Below are 19,648 nucleotides of genomic sequence, written 5' to 3'. Positions count from 1 at the left end.
ATATGGATATATAATTCATGACAGAGGGGCTATCAGTTTTATGGCTCTCTATCCAGGCTCATTAAAGTTTTATCGTAATTGACTGCAAGCAAGAGTTTTTAAGGCATGTTTCTCCCTCACTTTCTACCTTTAATAATTAAGTAAAGTTTAATTGGTTGTATTTTGAAGCACCTAGTGGATGATAGGAGTCTCCCAAATTCAGAACCATAAATTATAGAGCGATATGTTATGCATTAACCTGTCAGTTTGTTCATTTGGGCAGAAAAGTACGCTCCCAACCCGCCCCCCCCCCCAAATCACATCCAGAAATCAAATAACTGGCCAGGCCCTTCAAAAAAATTCCTTTTTATGCCTTTCATTGCTGTGTTAATGTAGTGACATGACGCTGTCACTCAGACTGCTCCCATCAACCGCCAGCCCCGAATCGACTCCGCTGATTGGTGGTCAACTTGTTCTCTTGAAGGGAGATTGACAGACGGAAAATTGCACTCTCAGATTTCACCCTTCATTCGTTGCAGTTGTTCTTCCACTCGTCAGCTCTCCGCCGTGCCCGAGACAGACAGAGGCTTTATCCATTAGCTGTTGGCTTGGCGGGTGGGTGGGCAGATTGAGGCGGGATGGAGGAGGAGATGGGGGTAGGAAGACAATCCTACATTTGAGCACTCTGAGGGAAAATCAATCATGTCATCATAAGTGAGAAGTATGGATGAATTTCATCAGCTGGTTCCTGTCCTGTTCACGCCGCTGGCTTTCTGACTGGCCTGTCCTTCTGACTGGCATCCTCAATGACCCTTAAATCCAAAAAAGGGAGACGATTTTGAAAACACTTTAATAAGGGAAATCGGACTGTAGTTTCAGGGTCACAATTTCCCACTTCCCCTGCTGCTGCACTGTGGGAAACCTCAAGTGGTTTCTCTTGACAAAGTGGTAATAGATTTACCATGCGATTTTGTGCCAAACCAGCATTAGGCAGTTTTGTAAGAAAATGTTTCTCAACTATTTTTCCATCCACAGCAGATATGATGAAGTGTTATAAAGGGCAGCGGCACTCTGCCACTGAACATTTATTTTTATAATTCCCCCCATCATCTCACAAGGTCACCGATGAGCACTAAAAGCATCAGAGGTATAGGGTGTGAAGCAATCAAAAATGGATGAAAGTGAAGACATGGAAATCACAGATGAGAAATTGACAGCCGTTTACAGCCTTGTTGTTGATGTGAGTGACGGAGCGAGGGAGAAAGTGAGAGGGAACGAGTGAGGAGAGGGAAAAAGGCAGAGTTAAAGTGGTGATAAATTTAATGGAAAAATCAAATACAAAACAAATTCATTCCTCTAAACTTGATGCTTCAGTCGTTCTTTTCTTGGCCTGTGCTAAGCCTTGGAATAAACTGTCACTCCTTATCGATCGCATCTGAATTGTTACCGAGATTTCTGAAAAGTAGTCTTGACACACACCCTGCGAATAGTAATCTTGGAAGATGAGAACATCCAGACTGAACAGCTAACACCCCTGACTTAAAATAAAAGAGGCTTTTCTTTTCTCCCCTGTTTAAATCCAAGCTAATACACTTTGGCGAATTACAAATTCCGTGATAAATATGTCGCGCCGAAAGATCTGCCCTCGTTGGATTTTGCTGTCTTTGCTGGTGACTGTGAATGAATGAGCGGCGGGGCGGAGGGGGGGGGGGGCTCAGCATTTTGTCATGGGGAATGTTTATAAACAGCAACTGAGCATGAAATGTTTGTACACGATTTGTTTCGCCATTTGTGATGGAGATGACATGATCGAGAAATCAATTCACTTCACGTCTGATTTCCAGCGAGCGGTTAAATGACTGCCGTCGACAGCGCCCGCTGAAATTCATGTATCATGGTATGGTTCATTATATTCCGATGGTGTATTAATTATGGCTATAGATAGAGAGCTCGGCTGTGAGCTGTAGCCTAGCTGCTGTGTGCCAGGGGGAGCTAGCCTGAGGAGGAAAGCTCTGCTTGTATCCACTCATCCCTCAGCTGACAGGCTTGCTCCAGGAGAAAAGGATTTCTCCGGATTGAGTGCCATTTTCTCTTCTTTAACAAGGAAATTAGTGTGTAAAGGAGATCTGTCAGGATAAAGTGCAGCTTGACTGCTGCTGCCCTCCCCTCCTCTCCGTCTTTCTTTCCCGCCCTTCCCTCCCTTCCCTCATCCTGTAACTCGCTCTCCACCTCTCTCTTGCTTTTCTCTCCCTCTATCTGCCTCTCCCCTTCCTCTCCCTTTCTTCCCCTTCTCCCCCACTCAATGGCTCCCTCAGGGGATCTTCCTTGAGCATTAGCAGAACACATCCAATGTCCCAGCAACATGATTTCATGATATGATTTGTACCGGGGATTTGCAATAATCCGCAAATAAAGTTGAAAGTGAATGACTCTCAATAAGAGACGCAGACAAGCAAAACCAAACCTTTTAAGATTTTCTTTATCTTTAATGGCATGAAAAATGAATTTGTTTTGCATTAGATCACAACAATTTAGCAATGGCCTGAGTATGTTGTTTTGTCTTTGGCTTTTATGATCATGATTCATTCCTACACAGGAACCTCGGTGATATACATAATGTATCATTGGCTCATTTAAATGTTCAGTCCCTCTTGCAGTTGCAGAGGGCTTGGTAGCTCATTACCCATTACCCATGTGTGTCTGGGAGTTGGAGTGTGCCAGCCAGTCACTTGTAGTCAAAGATACAGTATCTGCTGCTTGAGCAGCATGTCACGGTTTGACAGTGCGAGTAAACTCAGGTGTCATCTCCACCACTCCAGCTTCATTCGCCTCTTGTTAGTCCCTTTATTTGGTTCCAACATTAGTGAGAACCAACTTTTCACCTCAAGAAGACAGACAGGGATGAGACCCACTGGCACATTTTAATAAGTCTGCTTCAAAGGTGTAGGTGAGGGGGGGGGGGGGGGGGATACAAATCAAAACATCCTGGGTTAATTTGAAATGTACTCTGCATCTGTGATGGGAAACAGCCTCACAGGTGAGTAAGGGAGACAATTAGGGAATATCCGTAAGTGCAGGAGCTGCATACTAAAAAACGCAAATCACTATTTCCCCATCTGGCCCCTACTGTGCCGAGAACTGCAGCTGAGGTCCGATTTCACCCGTCAATCACGGCCGCTTCGCTGTGGGGTGTGTCCTGGTGAGAGAGCCTACCCCCAAGTCATTAGCACACACAGTCAAACTGTACTGAGAACTGCCCTACACCGCTCTGCTCTGCACCACGGTTTAAATATCCCCAGCCTGTGACAGGATCAGTTTAGCGATCTGTAGGATTGATCTCCTCTTTAAAGTTTTGCCTGAGGCGACTCTAATTGGGAACGAGGCTGCCTCCCACTCCCCTCACTCCCTTAACTGTCAGTCTTGGCTTTGTTTACTGAGGACATGCCCAAACCTATTTACTCAATAATGAGGAGACGTGGTGGGGATGCTGCTGATCACATTGAGGCCCCCAGCGGGACTTCAGCATGCTGGGAAGGGCGGGAACATCATTTTTAGACTTTTAGGCTGGTGAAAGTTAGCCTACGCCGTCGCTATAATGTAGAGTGGTGAATAATTTGTCCTCCTTGTTTCCTCACATGGCTCTCGTTCCTTGGTTTGCCGAACGCTTGTCTACCGTTGGGAATTTATTGTTTTTTCCCTGTCATACCATGCAGTTAGCTAAAATAGAACGGCATTTAAAAGACAAAGCACATAAGTAGTATCATTTCACACTTGTAAAATGCCCTCCATATGCTTCATGCCATCGAGATAGAATAAAAGCAGACTGAGAGCCCACTCCAAACATGTGAGGTATCACCAATGTCTTGCTGTGGAGTGGGCTATTCATGACTGGAGTGCCTTGGCCTATGGGCTTTTTCCCTTTTCTCTCACAGTGAATTCCTCAGATTCTCACCCTCATTTAGGTTGTGTTCATTTGCGCCGACTGACAAAGCCTTTGGTGTGGATAGCGAGGCTATGGAGTCCATTGATGCCCAATGGGATTATGAATGATGAAGTGGAGAAGCTGCCGCTATCAGAGGGACACAACACTGCTCTTAATAGAAAAGCATTTAGAAAGGCAGCAGGGAGGAGGTGGTGGTGCTGGGGGCTTTCTGACACTCGACTGATAAGAGGCAGCTCTTCAGAGGTGGTAGTGTGTACAATGAAACACGCTGATGGGGATACAATGACACACATGTTGCGTCTGACAGGCGGTGATTTAGACGTGGGGTGAAAAAAAAAAAAAAAAAAAAACCTGGACCACACAACAGAGTTTCATAATGCGATATACTCCCGATACAGAATTTTTCTTATGAGGCTGGCTTGTGGACGTTTCTACTTATTGGTTTGGAAAATGCGTTGTCATTACTCATATCTGGCCGTGACAGATTGAAGAGGGGCAGGGAAAGGGAGAGAGAGAGAGGAGTTAGTAGTGTCGGGGCACGGGAGTGAAAGAGAGATATGCAGAAAGGGAGAGCTGTCAGTTTGAGGAATGAGCCTGATAAGAGGAAGGGACTCGGCAGATGGGCAGAAGAAACCGGCAGCACACTTCTCAATTAAACATGTAAATACCAAAAGCAGGCAGCGATGGAGATGAGAAAGTTAAATAAACACAGCACCGTGCTGTGATTACAAGCTCAAAACACCGCCACCTTTGCCTTTTTGCCTACAAAGAAATCTTTAATCCAGCTAAACTTCTGCTTCAACATATTATATATATATATATCTTTATATATTTATAATTTTTTCATTATCTCCTGTGGCTAAATTGATTCATGCAGTCAGATTCTTTTAGAAGTTGCACACCCACCAGGAAATCTTTATACAGATCTAATTGAGCTATTCATCCATTCACATTGTCCTTTGTTAGAATTTCACGATTGTAATATTTTTTTCCTAATAATTGTTGTCCATCATTTTTACATACGTGCCCCCCCCCCCGCACATGTGGCCCCTGCTGTGAACAACAGGGAGCATCTTAAATACTTCTGTAGGCAGTGTCCCTGACATTAATAACAATGAGCTTGGCATAACCACAGTACATTCTTAGGGAAGATTCACAGTTTGACATTCAGCCCAGATGCTATCGCGGAGCCTCAGTGTTTAAGACCGCGGAGAAGACAGACATCTGTCACTTGTTACCTTTGAAGTGAATGAGAGAGGGACGCAGAAAAACACAGTGGACAAAAGGCCATTCTGACCACAGACCCTCAGTGTTTACAAACGGAAAGGGAGAGTGACAGGAGAAACTCAAGATGAATGGATCACTGCTGTTGATCTCTCCTTCTCATTCCATGTGCTAAGTTATTCCGTGGCTGCTACCCCAGTGGGGGGTGGAGGGAAACAGGAAGTTGAGAGAGGCAGGCAGAACGCCTCAAGGACTCTGGAGGAGCAGAGCACTGCAGCCTGCCTGGGAAAAAAAAGAAAAAAAGAAAAGGTCCCTTACAACTTACTGTACACTTCTCTAACCTTAGGTACCAAACATTACAAATGTGAACATAATCCACTTTTTAATGAGCAGATGATGCTATGTTCAGGCAATATCTGCAACAGTGTTGATTTGCCATGTTGAAATAACAGGATCTGTTGCATGAGCTGTTCTTTTTGCCGAGTGTAGATTTAAGAATATGTGTATTTTGATGTAATTATTAGAACAATGGCCACATTCATTTGTCTTCTGTCATGTCTCCTCAGACCTGTTTCTATTTCAGGTTGCACGTCAAGTGAGAGCAGCTATATCTGGCTGGCAATTAAGCTGGTCCTGCCTCCCCTTGATGCTTGATTAGTCCGATTGATGGAGGAGGCCATATGTGGCGGTGTCAAAACTTGGCAGCCAGGCTCCATCCTCTCAAATGAGAGGCAGGCAATAAAGAGGCAGGCTGCCCAGAGTGGGTGCACGTATGCGAGGCCTGCAGCGCCATGATTCGGGCCCCCAAATATGTAGCTTTTTCTCTGGGGGTCTTCGGAGCACTGACCACTCCAGCCAAGTTCCGTTTGGGGCAGAGGTGGCCACCGGCTCGGGGTGTCGATGTACCGAGCCCTGTGGGGCACAAGCTCCAGGCAAGGCGTGGGGATAGTGTGCGTGTGTGTGTGTGTGTGGGGGGGAGTTGTAGATGGGGGGTTGGGAGGTTTAGAAAGCTGAAAGATATGGCCCCTTTCCCAATCTCGCTCGGAGACAACAAAAAGGGAATGCTTGAGAAGGGGAAGCAGCGGGAGGAGAGCACAAAGACAAAGGCGCGGGCAAGGTCAGTCTAGCTAATGGGCCTGAGCCGTAGGCTGCCTGGGGCTAGGCACACTTCTGTTCTCTCTCACACACTGGGCCTTCAAAGACCCTTCAGTCCACCCTGCTCTTCCTCCATCTCTTCCACTCCTCTTTCACTCTTTTCCCCCACTTCCACCGGTGACACTTCCTCCCTTCAAAAGGTTCTGCACAGGTGCCTTAAAAAACACATTTTCTACAAAACACCTCGTCCATTTCATCAACAATTGCCACGTTAATGAATGGCGTTTCTCCAAAGAGAAATAATTCCACTTGGAATTTCCAAAATGACGGATAAGATACTTTCTTTCTCAAACTGACAGGACGTCAAATTCTTCAGGTTTCTCTGCTGTCAGCGTCATTGGGTCTAAGGTGGGTTCCCTGGAAGTGCTAAGAGGAACTGTTGGAAATGAGGAGGAGGTGCAGTGTTGTTGTCAGGTTGGCTGGCTGGCGTTGCTTGGCTCCACTCGAGGGCTCCTTTAATGTGCAGCGGAGTAGAATAAGTGAGTGGCTGTGGGCACCAGCTGAGCTCACTCTCGTCTTCGCCTGGTAGCTGAGGGGTGAGCCGCTGCCACCTGACACTGGGCACACGGCTCAGGGCTCCTCTTGGCAACGTGGCACAGCACACATGTCCCCTCATTTGGATGGAGATTCAGACACAACACACAAAAGCTTTACCCCCCCCCCGGTCCTCCTCCTCCTCTCTTCCCTCCCTCACTCAGTCAGTCTTTTTTTCCCCCCTCTCCTGTTTTTTTCTCCATTTCCTTTAGTTTTTGACGGCATCATAATAATCTGGGTATCTTCTTGATCATGCCCCGTGTTTTTTTTTTTCTTCCTTCCTTTCTTCCACATCTTCTTGGAGACGAGTTTGAAATTGCCTGCGTCAGGACTTTGCTAATTAAAGTCATACTTTCAAAAATGCCATAATAACTGTTAATTAGCTTGATGCTATTTTCAGCATAATTTGCTAATTAGTGGAAAACCTGTACAGCGTTTCTCTCTAATTACAGTATGGCTCCGCACGGCGCATCTGTGCCTTGACTCCAAATGATACCATTACAAAGTCCCGTATTACGCATTCTCTCAAAACACTTAATTGCCTCCACAGATAGTGAGATACTTCAGTCAGCTGATTTTTATGGTAATAAATGGACAGGCACAGACACAAACCTCCCTGGTTCATATTTATGAAATATGAAAACAACCTCCTTATGAGATGCATGGAGTTTAGTTTGGAATATAATCTGGTTGGCTCTGTGATGATTTTGTGTGCTCATGCGTTGAGTTGCCGGGACTTTTAATGAAGTTTGATTTATTCTATGTTGTAACCTTGTGAGCATAAGCCATTACATAGTGATTAAAGCGAAAGACGCAGACGGCAACGACGTCAACCTTATAAAACAGGTAAAGGCAGAGATCTGACGGATTGTACTTTCAGAGGTGGCTGCCATGTAAATACAAGTAGCAACATAATGTGATCATGCCACAGCTTATTACGGAGAATCAAACTACCTTGTCGCCCCGCCAGTTATTTTCATGTAGCCTAGCAAGGGGAGAGAATTATGGACATGACCACAGGTTGACCCTAATACATGTGTATACCAGACACAAATTATGACTCATTAAGTGTGGTGAGGAGCAGTGATTGGCGCGACCTCTGACCTCAGCACGTCAGCTGTGCCCATCCTCCGCTTTGCCCTGCTTTTGACAGCCACCAGTCTGACAGGGCTAGCATCGGCACTGGCTAATTAATGCACCACTTCAGAGACCCTTTCATTTATGGCTTCTGAAAGGCATTATTAAATTAATTAAACCACCAAGAGTTAGTCATTATGAAATCAGGAGGTTTACATGGATGACAGCGTTTATGAATTAAACATCCCCAAAGTTCCTCGCAGGAGATACCCCGAGCTGCGTGTGGGTACCTAGCGCGACAGATGTTTGCCCCCCCACCCCCCTCCCCTTCCTCAAGCTAACCTGTATTGCAAGCGATTTAGGTCTCATTTGGGGGTTTGAAAACTGAAAGCATGAGAGAAAGAGGTTCAGGATAGCGAATGAGCGGAGAAAGAGAGGGGAAAAGGAGGTCACGAGCTCTGTTCATCTGTAGACAGTGCAGATGCTTCTGTTTTATACAATACAACAATGGCGTACATCAATTTGTTGATCGCTAATAGATAGCTACTCTCAGATGGATTGCAGACTGGGATCAGTTGTCTGTGGGTTTCAGCTGAGAACTCTACATTTATAGCCTCGAAACATTTAGAAAAGCTGTGTGCTCTTTTTAACTCATCATGTGATGTGAAAACTACAAATGGTGCACAAGATAAATCCCATAAACTTGGGCTTAGCTGGAGAGCAGAGGGCAGAGATGAGTAGCTCACTCAGGAGCCTTGACGATAGACTCCTTTTCATCTGTGGACTGAGATTCACAGATTATCTCAAGAGGCTCTCTATCTCTGTCCTCGTCTCTATTTCTCTCCCTCCACCCTCCCTCTCTCGCCCCTCGATTCAGGAAGTTTGCCAGCTACTGTCTTTGTTTACAATGCCAAGGGAAAATGTCAGAGCCGTTGAGGAAAATATCCTTAGAATCTTTTTTTTTTTCATCTTCTTAATCTAACAGTTTACTGAACTTGATAAGTGTCCTATCAACATGCTAATCAAATTACTTCGGAACCAAAATTGACAGTTTTCATTAATTATACAAGATTATTCTAATTGCAATTCAAATTTATTCATTCCGAACAGAAGGTATTCAGTAATATTTTACAGAATTTGCATATTAAATGGAGGGAGTTGTGCATTATGCATGGTAATGTATGCAGAGTTTCTTATTTTTAACTTCACGGCCATATGTGGTGTCGTTGTAGGAGCAGGTGAAAAGTCTAAGTGTGTTTAATTTGCTTGACAAACATTCGGCTGGAGCTTGTCAAGGGGAGTATTGTGAATGCCAATCTTTATTCCCTCTTTATTGATTACCCCAAACTCTAAACATCTGGAGGTAAATGGCACTGAGAGAGATGAACTGAATCATGGGATTAGTACCTTCAATGACTGAATCACTATCAATTACTTCAATAGCATAATTCAAGTGCACCGCATAAAAGCTACAGTACCTTGGTTTGAGCCAGGATTAATATTGCAATTTAACGTAACAATGGAAGCATGGGAATGATATGGATGGCGTCCAACTTTTTCACATTGATGTCATAAAGCTAATGCCGTTATCTAAATTCGAATGTATTTAATTCCTAATTTAAGCTTTGTTTGTAAAATGAAAAGGCTAACCGCATTAGGCACATGTTTTAAAAGGTAATGGATTCTGTGAGTAAAACAACCTTATTTATTCACTGAGACGCAAAACCCCCAATTTGCTCTTTGTTTTTATTTCCTAGAGCGGGCAGTGAAGTGCAAACAGCTTACTGGGAAGCTGTTTACTACAGTATTTGACAAAGGGCGTGCGTGCATGCGTGTGCGTGCGTGTGTGTTCGCGGGGAAGGGGGCGGCTCTTCCAGCTCCACAGGCAAGGTCTTGTGTTGTAATGTAAGCGTAATAATTATCAAACAGCATCGGGGGCTCTGGGTATGGGCTTTAACAGGGGGAGAGCATGTTTGATATGTAGAATCAGCCCATAGTGCATCCATAGAGGGTGACTAAATCGCACGGTTCATGGATCACATTAGTATTGCTCTGCATCTACCCTCACACTATAGGTGATTTCCATTTAGACACACATTTCCACATGAAGATAAATATGACTTGAATCGTAATTTCCCTGAAGTAAATATAATACAAATACAACATAATACAGTGTCAGACCAGGCAGGCTAATAGATTACTAGCGTGTTTTCCATTTGTATGGTAAGTGGTGAACCTGGGTGGTGGTCTGGCGAGTAACAAATTGAATGTTTAATCCATCTCAGTGCAGATTGAGGGTATCAGAAAGATCGGTAGTCGTACGAGTTCTCTTGTGACTGGTAGTATATAAGATATTTTTACTCTTCGGGGGTTTGAGGAATGTTGTTGGATTAACGAGAGGTGCAAAGTGGTAGATAAATGCAATTTCTTATCTTTTCTGAAGTCGTCTGTTATTTTTCAAATAGGTATTTGGATTTGACATGCAGTATTTCCAGTCACTCAGTGGAGTAATCTCTGATGTCAGATTACAATCACATTAGCTCTCGTTTACTTGGATATTTTATAACTTTTAATTATAGAATTGCATATTGTATTTTATATCATAATATTGAATTATTAACGCGACTCTCTCACACTAGTTACACATGCGTAAGTCATCACACTCACTTCTCTTCTTCTCTCAGAGGCTTCTGTTAGAGAGACCATTTAGGGTAAACCGTGAGAAATATGCATACGATATGCTTCCTTAATGTTACCAAACATTCTCTAAGTACACATTTAATTCTTTCATAAATGTTTGCTCTGGCATTTTGGAGAAGCAAGATTAGCGCCAACTGCACAGCATCTCATATAAAGTGTGACAAATTGATATTTTTATATTAGCGTAATCTGTTTACTATGATGTTTATGCGAGGAATTATTACGAACTAATTAAAGAAATCACTTTGATATAATTAGTCAGATTTCAGGAAGCTCAGTAGTAGTAATTTGCATGAAAAATAAGCCCTGTAGTGGTGCTCAGGCCCAGCTATTCGATCTGTGTTTTATCTGGTTACACATCAACCCCCATTGTTTGTTGTTTGAGGCTGTCTGAAGTGGCCCACAATATTTTCAGTCACTGCCCCGAGAAGCGGTGGGGTATCTTTCAACAAATTCATCCCCTAAAGCAAGTCAACCTGTATGTGGAAGCAGACACATGCCTCTGTGTACATAAGGCAGGAGGAGTGAGCGGCAAAACACTGTCTATTTATCTGTCAGGTCCCTGACAAAGAACTGAGCTGACAAGTAAGGGTTTCCCTCAGCCGAGCAGGGGGGCTTTATTCACCGTACTTACATGCCCAGTCTATGCCCAGAGACTCATGTTATTTGCAAATCACATTCTTTGAAAACTCACAAACGGGGCGAGACATGCCTCGCTGTGGGTTTGTCAGCTGCCTTCACAACAACTAGCTATGTCTCGCTAACAGTGCGCGGTTCGGTAAGGAAGCAGCTTTCTCTTAGCATTTGCCTCGCTGTCACTTTTTCCAACACATGCGATCTGTGTCTTCATGCTTGGGGTCTCTTCTCCCTTAGAGGGTTGCCATCTTCCCTTTGGACTGACAAATAAAACGCCCACGCTCCCGCTGAAATAAAAAGAGGAGAAAAAAAAAAACCCACCCCTGGAATTACATCATTCTCCGCTGAAGCGGCTCCTTCCGGAGCTTGATGTGCAAATATAATGTTCCCATTATTCGATCAAAAATAATGGTAATGATTTGAAATCAAAAAAGTTATTTTTAAATGCTATTTTGTTTTTCTCAGGATACCCCGGTCTTAGGCAGAGGGGTTCAAAATGCAGGTACAAAAACAGGACCTGTATTCTCTTATACCCTTTTCCCACCATGGACGAAATCCTGCCCTAAACATCCGGACAGAGAAGCACTTGTGTGGCGCTGATGTCACAGACCTACCTGGTCTCCCTCTCACAAAAGCTAAGGTATCATTAGCTGGGCCCACACAATGGCCATTCAACCAAGCCACTGCGCTCCTCAGGACCAGGGAACAATGTTATTTTTTGTCTCAGAATTATAAAGACAGAGTTTTGCAGGAAACCTGACAGACAAAACCCTTTAGAGGTAAATGCTCCAGGCGGCTTTTGGGTTTAATCTTTTCCCATTAGCATTTTGCCCCCCCCCTCTTGCTCACACACAAAGACCATATTTACAGGGTCAAAAGTAAAGGATCTGAGTCTCTGGAGACTGCTTTTTTTGTATAGATCTTTTCTATATATTGAACACTTGCTTTTATTTTCATTTCATGCTAATGTATTTCAAATGGGCCACTGAATACTTTACTAAAATCTTAAACAGGTATTTGCTTGTGGTGATAAATACATTTTTTTCTCACAACAGAACAACACATCTGACACGCTCCTTCGCCCCTTTACCAAATATTGTGAGGAGTCGCACATGCAAGCATATTAAAAATGATTAACCCACAATGCAGGGATTTATATAATAAAATAGTTATATTGTCAACAATACAACACAGCTAAGGGTTCATATGTGCTACCTTTGTGTGTGTTTGGGTGCATGTGTGCTTACGTGTGCACATGCACACATTCACTTACGCTTGTGTGTGCGTGTGTGTGTGTGACTCCATGTGTGTGATTCATTCCAGGGCAGTTTTAGTCCTTATAAAATATTCATTTTGGTTGTGCAGGGCCCTGTAATTGCCATCTCTCACCCTGAATTATTTATACCTCGCACAGACTGACAAAGCTTTGCCATACGGCCCCAGATGAATCAGAAAGCAGCCATCTCTGCTGCCAACAGCACTGGGCTTTCACACAAATATGGCAGCCACGTCTCTCTGCCTGGCCTCTCTTAATTTGACATTTTCTTTTCCCCCCTGCCTTTGTCCTAGGTGCACAGAAAGGTTACCTGTTAGCTTTAAGCACCGACCCGCTCTCTGTCTTTCTGTCTCTATCCCCCTCTGCCTACATGACAGTCCACAGTGGGTGTTTTTTCTTCTTCTTCTTTTCCTTCTGAGGACGCGTTAATGTGGCTGCGATGTCAGAGTGGCTGCCTCATGTTTTATGACGACTGACCAGTCCTGACAGCCACTTTAGATGTATGTATTATACATTAGTAATAATCTGGTGTGGAAATACACTCGCATACATTTGAGCATGCATGGACAGACAGCAAAACCACTGACTCACCAACCTATATGTAACACACACACACACACACACACATACACAGCCACATGCAAATAGGCCCCCACTGGCCTTCTGGATCCAGCATGGCTTTCGGTAAACGGTCAAAGCCCCCCTGCTGGCCTTGCCTGTACAGCTGCGTTCCTCTGCGTCTTGCCTGGGTCTGATCACTCCAAGGTGCCACAGGAGAGACGGCGCTGTGTGGCTCTCATTCTTGGCCGGCTCTGGGGCCTTCCAGAACCCCACGTCCAACACCCTGAATACTACTATTCACCCCGGCCAGTTACTCCAACATATGCTTATCTTCCATCTCACTAGCGTGCGGAGGTGCTGACTGGTATTTCCTCAAGGCCCCGAGCTCCAAATGCTGACCAGTAATCAAAGCACCATATTTCTCCTCCTGCGCAAACATAACCTGGAGACACCTCTCTGCCGTCCAGCTGTTGAGCAGAGTAAATGTTCCCGAGAACTGCATTGTTGATGTACGTGATTATTTTTGTAATGTCAGCAACCTCAAGACCGACAGCATTGAGACTGTCAAAGTCATTATCAGTAATCATCATCACGCAGGTTTTATGGTGCCGGTGATGATTCAATAATATTTATGAATTCCAGTTTGGATGTGGATGATGCCGGCTCTATAGCGGCAACCGGTGTTTGATTCGTTTTTACAACAGGGCCGTGCAAAACAAAACAACGCAGAATTATTTATGTCTGGTGTCTTATTATATTGTGTTCAAAGTCCTGGTAGAGAAAAGGCATATTCAGAGTAAAACAAAGAACAGCGTGCAACAGTACACAGCCTCAGCAGTATCTTGATGCGAGGGGATGGGAGAGGCAGAGGAGAAAGCTCGGGGCTAAACATGCACTATGTGGCGGGCTGGAGCTAAAGGCTGCATAAAGCACACAGCCTTAGTCCACTGTTAGCAAGTGATGGATAGTTAGCAGGAGTGTTCGTCTAATCTGTTACAGTAAACCTGCGCCAAAGCCTGAAGGGAATCAGTGGGGGCTTGCTGGGAGTGGGTTTGACGCGAAACCATTTGTGAAGACGAGCGATTCTCTTAAGTAAGAAACGAACAGTGTCCAGAGAGAGAGAGAGAGCGAGAGCGAGAGAGCGAGAGAGAGAGAGAGAGCGAGACAGGAGGTGAGGAAAATGAGTGAGAGTACAACAGTAAGAGTGAGAGAAGGAGGAAGAGATACCATAATGAGTCCTGTAGCCATGGAGTAAATGAAGAGGGATTGACAGAGTGAGGGATCCTCAAGTGAAATAATGTCAATGCCACTCTGCCCATTAGAGAGAAAAGGGGGATGGTGGAGGAGAGGGTAAAGAGGGATGAATGGAGGGACACAGCTACATGTTAGGGTGCAGAGGAAGTACATACATTATTTGTGACACCCCCCCCCCCGCAACACTCACACACACACACACACACACCACCAACAAAAATATGAAATATGAAACAACAAAATAAACTGACAATAGCAGCTGAAAAAAAAGAAAGAAATAAAATCAAAAAAAGGCCTTGGAAATACCCAATAAATTCTCAGAGACATGTAGTTGGGATATTTGATGTCGAACAATAATAATCACAGTGACATCTGCCTCGCTGCTCTCGGAGGAGATGGGCAGAGCGCGTGAGAGGAAGGGGTTAATCTCCCAAACCCAATAAGGTTGGATAGTGAGGCACTTGTTCCCTGATAAAGAAGTGATAGGATCTGTGGGTCTGGTCCCTCGGCGCTTGTACAGGGGTAGAGCAAATATTGTTAATGTGCTGTGGTTTACTTCAGCTAAGGCGAGAAAAACAGCTCTGCTTGACGAGAGAAGACAGCGGCGAACCAGAATACGACAGGAACGGCCACGCGGCTCGACTCGGCCTCTCAGGGACTTAACTGGCATATATATCCAAGACCACTCAGTTGCATAAATAAGTGCTCGGGGAAGATTAAGATCTATAAGTGTCTCTATTTCTCGTTTTACCTGCGCCGCCTTGTCACAACAGGAATCTGAATGCAGTTCAGTGGAGTGCCTAATAACTGGAGCAGTAGGTAGGAAAGGCAGGAGGCTTGACATTAAGACCCCGGCGTTTTGGAAATCCGATACGCTATTGACCCGTGTACTACTATCTCAGCGTAGAGATCTTGTGTCAGCAGATTGTCTGACTCTTACAGATACTGTGGCCATCTGTCAGTGTATTGTGTAACGGCCTAAACAAATAAGGGGAAGCGCTTTTGTACAATAAGGTGCACTATTGGAGGAGAACAATATATCCCTCATGTGTGTAATTTAAGAATCCAGCGAGTGAAAATAATTTCAAACAGCTCGGACTGAACTTTGAATTTCTTACAAGTCATTAAAAATAATACAAATCTGAAAATGAATTTAAAGTTAAAAAAAGATGAATTCAATTGACAGGAGAGCGATAGCCTCCTTAATAATACAACATTATCCTTATTTGCCCTCTTCGCTCAAATCAAAAGGGATGGACATTTATGCATGAGTGACATCAACCCTGCAATTAAGTTGGCCATTTAAATGAGAGAAGGCCTTCCTCACCCTGCCTGTTTGTTTTTTACCCCTTCTCTCTTCTTTTTTTTCTATTTCCCCTCTGTTTGATGATGGGAGAGGGTGAGCTAGAATTAGGGCGATGGGTCTTCCTTTGAGTGTCAGCCTAAAATGATCAGAGTAAAGATAAGAGGGTCTAGCAGCCCTCAAATCAGTCAAAGTGCCAAAGTCGGCCTTTTTCTCCTCAATTACCGGGTCTGTGAAGCCAGGGAGTGGAAGGCACCGAGCCTGCTGCATTGCTAAAGAGACAATCTATTTCCCCTTTGACCAGAGGGAGAGAAATCATTATGGCATGATTAGTAGCTTCGGCAGCGGGCGCGCATGGAGGTACTACAGGAGAATCGTATTAATTGCCTTAGACCAAGGCATGAGCAGGATTGTTTTAACGTTGATTTGTGGACCTGTATGACTAGCTGTCAGAGATAAAAGCTGAAGTCAGGTCTTAGTTATACTGGCAGACTTCGGGCATGCAGACAGAGAGGGTTGATGTCAAAATGAGCTTCCGTGGCTACCCTGGAAGTCTTTCTCTATATGCCTGTCGATGTCTTCCTCTTTGTCTTTCTTCACACTTCATAGTTTTCCTTTACGCCTCCCACTATCCCTCCCTCTACTCCCCCCTTCCCTCAGATGGACTACACCCCACCCCTTCCCGCACTCCCTTCCCCTCCCTCCTCAAACTGATAGCTGCCTTGGCCGATTATTTCATCCAGTGAGGTCCACTGAGAGCCTCCTCTCCCGGCTTTGGAAGAGCTTTAATTAGCCATGTTAATATCCCCTTCATTGGCCTTAATATCACTCAACACCTTCCTCCATCTCAGCGGCCACCAGGGTCCCCCTGTCCTGTCAGAACAGCTGATTATTGAGAAGGATAGCTTTAATCAAACCTAATTGCAGTTCATTCTTTCTCTCTATCCCCCTTTGCCCTCCATTGCCAACATCTAATGGCAGCGACGACTTGATATCCCATTAAAAAACAATTAAACAACCTCCTTTTGTCTCCGTGCGTGCCAAAACACCAGCACAAACTTCTGTAGATATTTAAGAAGTAAAAGAGAGAGAGTGGGGCCTTGTCTTAATTGCTCTCCTTCTCACCAAGGACCAATTTGCACTGTGCTCATGGAGAATCTTAACCAACTCAAATGTAATGGATGCTATAGCACTGCCACTGCTGTGGACTATGAAAATTAAGCTGATCTTTTCAGTGGAGAAATTGCGCTTAATTGCCTTCATAACAGTAAACATAAAGGAGCCACTTTATGATAGCGTGGGCACTCAATTTCTTGTGTTTATCGTTTCTGAACTTTTGGTTTGGCTGTGGTGGAAACAGGATGTAAAAGCATTGAAGTATCCGAGACAAGAGACAAGACAAACTCTGAAAGGAATGTGTTTCTTTCATGAAGTCGATGCATTGCCGAGGAAATATATTCTATCTCTTGCTCTGACATAAATTGTCCACCAACGGATGATGCATGTGCATGCACATGCTCACACGCACACATACCCGTGTAGATGTGCACGAACGCATGCGCACACACACACACACCTACACACCTACACACACTGGCCTTACCCAATCTGTATGAGAGGCGACAGACAAATAAAAGTCGTATTTCAGGTCTGCTTTCCGCAGATGTCTGCTGCTCTACATTATGACTCTTTGGGGAAATAAAAACAGGGTCAGGGAATTAGAGTACATAATGGTCATTTTGATGATCAGCCAACAGATGCAACCCGAAAACACAGTGAACACAATCAAGCGAAATGCACTAATGACAAGTCAGGTTTTTTATGGCCTCACCACACACCGACAGGCAATCAGCATTCTGGCATGGGTGAAAACGTCTTTTATTGATGTCCAAGCCAAAGCTCCTTGGATGTGGAGTGAAAATATTTTCTCACCTCTCCTCTCCCTCCTGGGCCCTCGGCGGAGCACAAGGTATAGGAGTCTATCGAAGAACGCTTCTAAATGACCAGTGCATGTGTTAATGTGGCCAGGGTTAGAAGGGTCATTTCAGACTCTGATTTATGTTCCTGGCCAGGATCCCACTGGGTGAACGAGAAGTCTTAAGTGTTGTGAAAGCGTCCTCACAGGCCACACAAGCCACTGTATTTAGCGGAATGAAATGGCCATGCAATCTATGGTGCAATCTATGGTAATCCAATGAGCCGCCGCGATTCTGTGAGCCAAGGTACTATTACAATGGAAACCACAATATTGCATATAGCAATGTGATGGAAAATAAATATCTCGGCGCGGCCTTTATAATGAATCGGAGAAAGCAAAAGCACAATCAGCCGTGATTCTTTGGGGAGAAGTTACAAAAACAAGTCAATTTCATTGTTTATTCTGTGCGGTTGTGTAAGAATTTGCACAACAGGCTACATCTGAGATATTCTTCTTTTTCTGATTGGCCCTGTTGTTAATCTTTTCTCTCTCTATTCCACGTCTGTGAGGCCACATCTGATATACAGCTCTCAACACGAGGCTTCGTCAATACATTTTGCGACACCTGAGAGAAGGAGAGGAAGGCAGCGTACAAACTAACCAAGCCCAGATCTCACTCAGACGTGACATTTGTTCAGAGACGATTAGCCAGGTTGTAATTTGTGGCATAATTGCCTCACCCACCCACAAGTGCACGGGTGTGTGTATGCGTTGTGTGCCTGTGAGTGTGTGCGTGGCATACGGTGGTCCCAGGAGTGTCCGCCTAATTGCCTGACAGGACTATAAGTTTTGTGGCGTGCTCCCACCTTGTTAGGTCCTTTATCCCTGATGCTCTTCAAACAAGACCTGGTCACAGGTGGGCCTCATTTGCTTCCCTATTGAACAGGAGTACTTTAATTGCACAGGGGGTGTCCTGGGATTAAAGAGGTGGGTGGAATATCAAGTGACTTCCTGTATGTTAGTGGCAGATGGGTGTTGGGAAAGACCCATGAACTCAGGTGAGGGGATGAGATGACAAAGAGACTGATGCTCTTGAGTTTGAGAGAATGAGAAATACTGCGACTTCCCAGACCGAAATGGTGCGATGTCATGTTTGTTTCAGGATCAGATGTGGGAGTGTTTTGACAATCCTTCCACACATTTGTCATTTAAAAACGTGTCATTAATTGTCTTTGCTTTTGTGCTCTCTTTCAGATTCTTCCTAAAGTTCTTCCTCAAGTGCAATCAGAACTGTCTGAAGAATGCAGGGAATCCAAGAGACATGCGCAGATTCCAGGTGACTGAAGCCTCACACAGATTCCCCACACCATCCCCTGTCTGTCTCTCTTTTAGCAGACACACAGGTGCAAAACTGCACTACACTAAGTCACATCGACACACATATGAACACAATTCTATTATTTGACAAGGCAAAATCCAGAAAGAGAACGAGAGAGAGAGAGATTTGGTGTCTTGTGTGCCTCTGGACAGAATATTTATTAGGGAATAGCATCTGACACAAATAAGGATATAGGATTTTAGAGCGCCATCAATCGTGTTCCTGACAGTTTTCTGAGCCGCAGCGCAGAGAGGAGGACGATCCAACCACATGTAACAACAGTGTTAACTCAGGATCTGTCTGGCAGCGGAAACGCATACCTTCTTATACACACATATGCGAAAGCGCGCAGACACACACACACATATGGATGGATGCCCGTGCAAGCTAGAAGTGCATAGATTTGCTTTCTCTCCATCACTCTCTCATTCTTACCCACATATGCATATGCTTAAACTCACACATATGCAGTCCCCTTTATCCAATGAAACCATCTTAAGCCATCTGAAAACCATCATTATTGCGGGCTGACAAAATGCTGCGATTTACACGAAGAGGACATACCCGCTGAGAACTTTTACTGCTTCTTTAACCCTCTCGTTTCCAATGTGTCATGTAGTTGAGCCTTGAAATGATTGCCCCCCCCCCACCCCCCTTACTGATCCATGTATCCGACCGTACATCCATTCTACCCAGACACTTTCACCACA

The 19,648-nt window shown here is 44.5% G+C and overlaps 1 protein-coding gene across 2 annotated transcripts in view; it reads left to right on the top strand.

The window, feature by feature from the left end:
• Positions 1-19,648, top strand: part of LOC306785266 (transcription factor COE3) — a 65,920-nt gene that overhangs the window by 20,572 nt on the left and 25,700 nt on the right. For both annotated transcript variants that reach the window (XM_079279571.1, XM_079279570.1), the window contains exon 7: positions 18,815-18,896. In XM_079279571.1, coding sequence (XP_079135697.1) covers positions 18,815-18,896 — 82 coding nt within the window. The remainder of the gene's footprint in view (positions 1-18,814; positions 18,897-19,648) is intronic.

The sequence above is a fragment of the Melanostigma gelatinosum genome (genome assembly GCF_949748355.1).
Source record: "Melanostigma gelatinosum genome assembly, chromosome: 12".
In the NCBI taxonomy this organism is placed as follows: domain Eukaryota; kingdom Metazoa; phylum Chordata; class Actinopteri; order Perciformes; family Zoarcidae; genus Melanostigma; species Melanostigma gelatinosum.
The sequence above is the reverse complement of the archived record's forward strand: the minus strand, read 5'-3'. Positions and strand labels throughout refer to the sequence as shown.